The 9,030-nt window shown below is 38.1% G+C and overlaps 1 protein-coding gene across 1 annotated transcript; it reads right to left on the bottom strand.

Annotated features, from left to right (window-relative positions):
- Window positions 1-6,291: 6,291 nt before the first annotated feature.
- LOC138884981 (uncharacterized) lies at window positions 6,292-8,076 on the bottom strand. The gene is made up of 3 exons (XM_070165862.1): window positions 7,459-8,076; window positions 6,878-7,323; window positions 6,292-6,646 (listed from the first exon to the last, which is right to left on the bottom strand). Exons 1-3 carry the CDS (start codon window positions 8,074-8,076, stop codon window positions 6,292-6,294), a joined length of 1,419 nt encoding a protein of 472 aa, XP_070021963.1.
- Window positions 8,077-9,030: the final 954 nt, after the last annotated feature.

Genomic DNA, 9,030 nt, shown 5'->3' with positions numbered 1-9,030 from the left:
TTCCTTAACTCGGGTGCACATTTATGTGACCTAAATCCAAATCTCAACCGAGTCGAGATATGTCAAACAACCACGGGTGCATTGATGTAACGTGGTTCGAGATATGTTTTCACGACGTTGCAATTCTCGTAAAATAATAACAATAATTAAGAAAGCGGTAAAAAGATAAAATTTTGCACATAAGTTCATATTTGTATAAAATCAGATAACCAAGCCGAATATAACAGTTGATCGACCGTGCTAGAACCACGGAACTCCGGAATGCCTAACACCTTCTCCCGGGTTAACAGAATTCCTTATCCGTATTTCTGGTACGCAGACTGTAATATGGGGTCATTCTTTTCCTCGATTCGGGATAAAAATTGGTGACTTGGGACACCCTAAATCTCCCAAGTGGCGACTCTGAAATAAATAAATAAATCCCGTTTCGATTGTCCTTTAATTGGAAAAACTCCCTTGTACCCTCTCGGGTACGTAAAAAGGAGGTGTGACAGAGCCCAGCTAGAAGCAGCTAATTGAAAAGAGTAGTTTGAGAATGCTCAGGGAACTATAGAAGAATTGCAAGAGAGTAGAAATCACCTGGAGCAACAAAAGCGAGGTCTGACTTCTGAGTTAGCAGTTGCCAAAGCTTCTTCAAGTCAATTTGAAAAAGACAAGGAGCGCCTTGAATGTCGCTTTTCAGAACAGTTATCAAAGTCAAGTGAAGAAATTAGAGAACTTAAGGCACTCTTGGACAAGAAAGAAGAATATGCAGGAGAATTAGTGCATAACTTGACTCAACTTCAAGCTGATTTAAGGATCTCCTCTGCAAAGTAAGTGCCTTAGAGAGTTCCCATGCCTCCCTTGAAGCTTCCCTTGATTCTCATTTAGCTGAACATCAAGTGTTAAAGAATGATCTTGCTATTTGGGAAAGGGAGTATGAACTTCTTGAGGAGAAGTTTGATTTAGAGGTGGGTTGGGCTTTCTTAAACTCTCGTCGTGATGCTTTAATGGAGTCCAGTCAAGAAAACTTTGACTTAAACTCAGAGTTGGCCAAAGTTTTAGAAACCATTGAAAGAACCCAACAACCACTTGACTTTCCTTCTCCGGCAATTGAAGCTCCTGTGGTTAAGGAACCTGTAAATGATGAAGTCGTTGCTGTGGCAGTTGAAGTTGAAGATGTTGCAATTCCAGCTCCCGAGGGTGAAATTTCTACGACTTAGTCTATGGAAGCTTAAACTTCCGTGACTCTTGCTCCCCTCGTTGAACCTAACACTTCAAGCCTAGCTGAAACCGCTCATGTTGCTGCTTCTTCAGAAGTTGCCACCGTGCCTGTGGCTGTTTCTGAAAGTGAAATTAATATTGCAACTTCTGATGTGCCAACCCCTTCAGTGGCCAGTTAAATTTCCAGACTTTGTTTTTACTTTCTTTGTTGGATGATGGTTTTATCCCTTAGTTATTTTTTAAGGGATTTTTTGGTGAAAGTCCCCAGTTATCATAATGGGGCACTTGTATAAACTTTTTGTTGACTAAGTTTCTACTTAGTCTTTTTAATTATATCAAGAAGTTTGTTTGTACTTTAATGTGTTCTATTCTTGCCTTTTCCTTATCTATTTAGGACTTATAGAATAGTTTAACATTTTTATCCTTTGAAAAAGATTTATGATTCTTCTCATGACTTATTAACATGAGGTTTATAAAAGAGGGCCCTTTTATATATATCGACACTTAATGAAGAAGACGTCTCAACTTCATAATGGTGTTACAATACGATGAAAGAAATAGGAATACACATGTTTTGTTTGAAACAACTTTGACAAGTTTTTATTCATGGACTTGGACAAGCTTTTGAATATTACATGTATTAAAATACATCTATAACTTTCTCGTAACTGTTTTTCTTATAACAGATTTTTACAAAATAAATATAAAATAAACAAGGTTTTTCCTCATAAACCGTTTCAGTACATAGTCATGACCCTATCTTTATGTATTAAGAAGGTTTTGAGAGGTTACTCTATTGTTCTCATGAGTTTGAGAGGTGACTCTGTTGTTCTCATGGGAAAAAACACTATGATGATATAAATCTCCCTTTGTTCTAATGGGAAAGAACACTATGATGAATGCTGAAAACTCCATAACTTTTGCTCAACACTTGTCACTTTGTAGCTTGATTTTTCTCTTAAATCTTGCTCAATCTTGTTCGATTTTTGTATCTGTTTTTTTTTGCACGTATCTGTGTATATGTAGTCCCCCAAGTGTTTGAGCGGTGAAGTATGAAGCCTCGAGCACTTGTTTGTTTCTCTCAATTTTGGTCCTTTTCCTGAAACAGAAAAACATACGGGACTCGGAGGTGCGATTAGAGATGAAGACTGTCTAACCCGCGTACATTTCCATCAGATTAATTTGTAACCCTGGGCTGGGAATTTTAGAATATTCCATTTTGCCGTGCAGGCCGTGACTCATCATTTGGCACGAGTTAGGGTTTTTGCCTAGCATCTAAAATCGTTAGTAAAATTTTAACAATTCAAAGAAATATTCTAATAAAGCGATACCTGATCGTAGGTACTTTCTCAGAAATAATATCTCTTTAGGTGGACAGCATTCCAATGTGAGGGTAGAACCTTGCCATCCATTGTCTCCAACTCGTATGCTCCTTTTCCCGCAATGTCACGAACTCTGTAGGGTCCTTCCCATGTTGGACTTAGCTTTCCTGAATTAGCAGCTTTTGTAGATTGGAACACCTTTTTAAGCACGAAGTCCTCAATTTTAAAGATTCAGAGGCGTGCTTTCCTGTTATAATACCGTTCAATTACTTGCTTTTGTGTTGCCATCCTTATTAATGCAGCTTCTTTTCTTCCTTCGAGCAAATCAAGGTTCACCCGCATCTCTTCATCATTTGATTCCTCCGTTGCTTAAACGTACCGTGTGCTCGATTCTCCTATTTCAACTAGAATTAAGGCCTCCGCGCCATAAACTATTGAAAATGGTGTTTCTTTCGTGCTTGTTTTTGTCGTTGTACGATAAGCCCATAATACTCCAGGTAATACCTCAGGCCAATTACCTTTTGAATCCTGTAACCTTTTTTTCAAGTTGTTGATAATGACCTTGTTTGTGGATTCCGCTTGTCCACTACCCACTGGATGGTATGGTGTAGATGTTATCCTTTTAATTTGCCAACTTTGAAAAAATTCTCTAATTTGAGTTCCTATGAATTGTGGACCATTATCACACACGATTTCCTTTGGTACTCCAAAGCGGCATATTATATTCCTCCAAATGAAGTTTTTAACTTCTTTCTCTCGTACCTGTTTAAATGCTCCTGCTTCTACTCATTTAGTGAAATAATCAGTAAGTACAAGTAGAAACTTCACCTGACCTTTTGCTTGTGGTAATGGACCTACGATATTCATTCCCTATTTTATGAAGGGCCACAGAGCTATGATAGGATGCAGTAGCTCAGCTGGTCTATGCATATTATTGCCGTATCTTTGACATTTATCACACTTGGACACGAAACCGTTTGCTTCTTCTTCCATTTTAGGCCAATAATACCCTGCTCGAATCAGCGTTTTTACCAGCGACCTTCCTCCTGCGTGATTTCCACAATGTCCTTCATGTACTTCCCTTATCACATATTCTGTTTGGGAAGGTCCGAGACACCTTGCTAATGGTTCACCGAACATCTTTCGATAAAGATTTCCTTGATGTAAACAATAACGAGCAGCTTTTTTGCGAAGTGCATAAGCTTTTCTTTTGTCATCAGGCACGGTTCTGCGCTGTATAAAAGCAATAATTTCGTTTCTCCAATCCCATATTAAATGACTAAAATTTACCTCGTTCTTATCAGGTTCGAGAACGGAATGAAATAAATGTACAACTGAAGCATTTGCGTCGTTTGCTACGTCTGCTGCAGATGCGAGATTAGCTAAAGCATCTGCCTCCACATTCTCATCTCTTGGGATCTGCATTACCTTCCAAGTTTGGAATACCTTTATTAGTTCCCGTACCTTTTCGAGATATTCTTGCATTCGTGTCTCCCTGGTTGTATAAGTCCCCAGCATTTGATTGACCACGAGTTGAGAATCACTCTTGATTATAATCTGTGTTATGCCGAGTTCTCGTGCCAATTCTAGACCTGCAATTACAGCCTCATACTCTGCTTCATTGTTAGTTATAGAATGACATTTTATAGCCTGTCTAATAGTCTCACCCGTAGGTGGTATGAGAACTATCCCTAGGCCTGCTCCTTTTACATTAGACGAACCATCAGTGAATAAAATCCAAGTCCCAGGGTTTGCACCATTAAAAACTTATAATTCTTTTTCTGCTTCTAAATGCATCCCCTGGTTAAAATCAGCTACGAAATCGGCTAATACTTGAGATTTTATAGCAGTCCTAGGTTGATAAATGATTTCGTATTCACTTAATTCTATAGCCCATTTTGCTAACCTCCCTGACAATTCATGTTTATGCAAAATGTTTCGTAATGGAAAAGCAGTAACTACAACAATGGGATGACATTGAAAATAAGGTCTTAATTTTCTAGATGCCATGATCAAAGCTAATGCTAATTTTTCTAGTTGTGGATATCGTGTTTCAGCATCTAGTAAAGACTTGCTTACATAATAGATAGAAGATTGTTTACCTTGGTCCTCACGGACTAAGACAACACTTACCGCAACTTCTGACACAACCAAATAGATGAGTAGCTTTTCTCCTTCCTTTGGTTTTGCCAATAGTGGTGGATTTGACAAGTAAGCTTTTAAATTTCTAAGGGCTTGTTGGCAATCTTCGTTCCATTCAAAATGATCTTGCTTTTTGAGTGCGGAGAAAAATTTAAAGCATTTTTCTGAAGATTTGGGAATAAATATCCCCAAGGCTGCAATTCTTCCCATTAGCCTTTGGACTTCTTTTTTACTCGTAAGGATATCAAGGATCTCCTCTATTGCTTTGATCTGAGAAATATTTACCTCAATACCACGGTTAGAAACGAGAAAACCCAAAAATTTGCCTAAGGCAACCCCAAATGCACATTTTTCTGGATTGAGTTTCATATTAAATTTTCGTAAAATTTCAAATGTAACAGATAAATGAGAAATATGATCATGAGAATGTTGGGTTTTGACGAGCATATCTTCTATATATACCTCCATGGTTTTTCCTAAATGTTCTTGGAACATTTTGGTGACCAACCTTTGATAGGTTGCTCCAGCATTTTTGAGACCAAAGGGCATTACTTTATAATAGTAAGTCCCCCTGTCTGTGATGAAAGAAGTTTTTTCTTCATCACTAGGGTCCATTTTAATTTGGTTGTACCCCGAATATGCATCTAAAAAACTCAAAAGTTCATGTCCTGCAGTTGCATCAACTAACTGATCTATATGCGGTAAAGGGAAAGAATCTTTTGGGCAGACTTTGTTAAGATCTGTATAATCCACGCACACCCGCCACTTACCATTTTTCTTAGGTACAACAACTGTATTTGCTAACCAATTAGGATACTTTACCTCGCGGATTGACCCAATTTTCAATAGCTTTTGGACCTCATCTTGAATCACCTGATTTTTGAAAGCTCCTTGCTTTCTTTTCTTTTGCTTTACTGGTGTGAAGGATGGGTCTTCATTTAGTTTGTGAGTCATTACATCTGGTGGTATCCCTGTTATATCAGCATGGGACCAAGCAAAACAGTCCACGTTAGCTTTTAAAAATTCAATCAACATACCTCGCATGTCTGAGCTTAAATTGGCTCCAACATAAACCTTCCGTTTAGGCCATTGCTCCAATAATATCACAGCCTCGAGCTCTTCGATTGTTGTTTAGATATTTTCATTCTCTTCAGGTTCTTGAATTGTATCAGGTCTCGAGTCTAAATCTGTCTTTTCTTGTTCAGTTGAGGTTTGATCCTTGATGCCTTCAACTATTTCCTATAATTGCTATTTTTCTTTATTTACGGTGCTCGTATCTGTTACAGCGTTGATACTTCTGGCTGTCTGCTGATCCCCACGAATTTGGCAAATTCCCCACGGTGATGGGAATTTAATAACTTGATGTAGAGTTGATGGGACAACATCCATATCATGGATCCAAGGTCTCCCCATGATCATATTGTAAGCCATTTCCATATCTACTACCTGAAATTTAGTTTCTTTAACAACACCTGCAGCAAAAGTTGTTAGAATTACCTCTCCTTTTGTTACCATACTTGAATTGTCGAACCCGGACAAGGTATGCGCCTTAGGTATCATTTTGTCTTCAGCTTGCATTTCACGTAATACCCTTAATAGTATAATATTTACGGAACTTCCTGGATCAATCAAAACTCTTTACATTAGTATCATGTACAAGTAAAGATATTACCAGAGTGTCGTTATGTGGGGTCATTACTACTTCGGTATCTATATCATCGAAAGAAATACTTTCATTTTCTAAATCCTGCCGTACCCGTTTCCCGTGTGTTATCGTTACTTTAGAAACCTTGTTGGAAGCTGTATATGTTACACCGTGAATATCTTCTCCCCCACTTATAACATTCACAGTTCTCTTGGGTGAAGGGGGCTTTAGTGGCTCTTGCCTATTTTTCATATAGGCTTGCTTACCTTTCTCACTAAATAACTCAGTGAGATACCCTTGTTTCAATAGATGATCCACTTCACTTTGTAAGAATCTACATTCTGAAGTTTTATGCCCGTGATCATTATGGAATTCGCACAAATGGTCTGGATTGCGTCTATTTGGATTTGACCGCATCTCTTTTGTCCATCGTACCTTATCTCCCATGCTCCTCAAAACAGCTACGAGCTCGGAGGTAGTGACATTAAAGTTATATCCACCAAACCTTGCCTTTAAACTTCTGTCATCATCTCGTGACTCTTGTCTGTTTTGGTCATTTTTGAACCTTGATGAAGAACCAGATTCCCTGTTCCTCGATTTTTTATCATACCGTTGACTATCATGCTTTGACCGTGAGTCTTTCCCTGCAGGTCCCATATATGGATCATACCTATTCTTACCCGATCTCTTCTCGATCTCTGATCTCCTGGAACTGTTGCTTTCTTCATGATGAAATTGGGGAACGGTATCTTCCTCGATTCGCAGCTTCGTATTGTACCTGTTATAAACATCATTCCAAGTAGTTGTAGAAAATTCACGAAGACTTTCCTTAATCTTTCTCGTGGCTTCTGAACTTTTGTCATTTAAGTTGCTTGCAAAAGCTACTGCAGCCCAATTATCAGGAACGCGAGGCAAAGTCATTCTTTCACGTTGGAATCTATCAACAAAATCCCTGAGCAACTCGGAGTCCCCTTGTTTGATTTTGAAAATATCCTTCATTCTTTTCTCAACCTTTTGAGCTCCCGAGTGTGCTTTAATAAAAGAATCTGCAAGCTCAACAAAAGAATTTATAGAATTTTCAGGTAAAAGAGAATACCAGGTTAATGCGCCATTGGTGAGTGTTTCTCCAAATTTCTTGACCAGTACTGATTCAATTTCTTGTTTGGTCAAGTCATTGCCTTTCACGTCTGTTGTAAATGCAGTCACGTGGTCACGTGGATCTGTTATACCATCGTATTTTGGAATGTCGGGTATTTTGAACTTTTTAGGAATTGGAAGGGGAGCAACACTTGGCTTCCAAGGTTGTTGTGAATATTTGTCCATATCCACTCCTCTAATCACAGGTGGAACTCCGGGGATTTGCTCTATGCGTTCGTTTTGTTCCTTAAGCTGTTTCTGCAAGGTTAGTACTAAATTTTGCCAATGAGAAGTAGTTGAATTACCTGGTTCCCCCTCCTGTGAATCACTGGGGGTTTCTCCATTACCCGAATTAATCAGCCCAGAACGGGGATTTTCCAACGTGTTGTCATTTGGTGTTGACGGTGCAACAGGTAATCGACGGATTAGAGCTTCTAAAGCTTTTTCAACCCGTACGTCAATTATTTTCTGTAAAACCTCATCTCTTCCATCAACATGCTCAGATTGATCATTAGGAGTGCCCTCACGAGATCCACGTGGAGAACCTTGAGGGGAAAGATCATCACGTTGATCTCCATCCACTTGATGTGCTTGATTTTCATGAATGTTTTCGTTGTTGTTTGACATGATGATAACAACAGGTAGGATGTAACGTAAAAAGAATAGATTATCAGATTCCCGATAACAGAACCAATTTGTTTAACCAAAAATCTGAGTCTTTGGTCAAAGCTAGAAATAAAGAGAAATTCGGGTTACTGATAATCTAGAGACGAAAATAATAGAAGATTTCTGAGAATAATAAAGTAATAAGTAGTTTTGTATTTTAGTGTAATCTCAATAATATTTCGTGTCCCTACAGATGTTGAGTCTTTCTCCTTTTATAGTTGATTCTAGGAGAAGGTGTAATGCCTTTGTCTTAATGAGGCAATTATGAGCAATAAATGACATTAGAAGAAACGTTACACAATCATTTCTATTTAATTCAAATTTTCTAACGTATTTGATATTTAATGCTGTATTTAGACTCTTTTACGTCATCAGATTCATATCTTCAACTTCTTCCGATCTTCGGTCTTTAAATGACTCGAATAGGTACGAGACTCGTGCCATTTGAGTAACGGTCCACACCTATGTTGCTTTCTTCTCCCCATATCTGTTGTCGCCCGTGCCTCTTGGCTATTTATTGCGTTTTGACCTTTTGACCAGTTCACGTGTCATGACACGTCATCTTCAATATTCAGACTCAGTTTTTTCCCAATACAACAGGACCAATAAACCTATAGTGAACCTGGTAAACATTATAGAAAAAATAAGTCACGAAAATCAAAATGAGACATCAAAATATACTTTAAACTTGTTCGAGCCTTGCCACATCAAGAAATGTGAAATTCGTTTATACGAGTTGTTAACATGTCGTATTGCCTATTTTTACAATATTAGGATATTTATTTATTACCTCTATCATATAAATTGTTGATTTTTGGATAAAATTAAAACCTAAAGATTTGTTTTCTTTAACCAAAAATTTACTGAAGACAAGTTCCAAAAGGTCTACACGTCTATAAATTCACGTAACAGGAA

This window comes from Nicotiana sylvestris, chromosome 2 (assembly GCF_000393655.2).
Source record: "Nicotiana sylvestris chromosome 2, ASM39365v2, whole genome shotgun sequence".
NCBI lineage: Eukaryota > Viridiplantae > Streptophyta > Magnoliopsida > Solanales > Solanaceae > Nicotiana > Nicotiana sylvestris.
This window is presented reverse-complemented; position numbering and strand designations above follow the sequence as displayed.

Excerpts from the sequence above, each read along its gene's own strand:
- LOC138884981 (XM_070165862.1), bottom strand. The coding sequence starts at position 8,076 with ATGTCAAACAACAACGAAAACATTCATGAAAATCAAGCACATCAAGTG. Across the intron at positions 7,324-7,458 it reads CCAAACAAGAAATTGAATCA|GTTGAGAAAAGAATGAAGGA; the intron begins GTACTGGTCAAG and ends GGAGCTCAAAAG. Across the intron at positions 6,647-6,877 it reads GAATCTGGTTCTTCATCAAG|ATTCTTACAAAGTGAAGTGG; the intron begins GTTCAAAAATGA and ends TTCAGAATGTAG.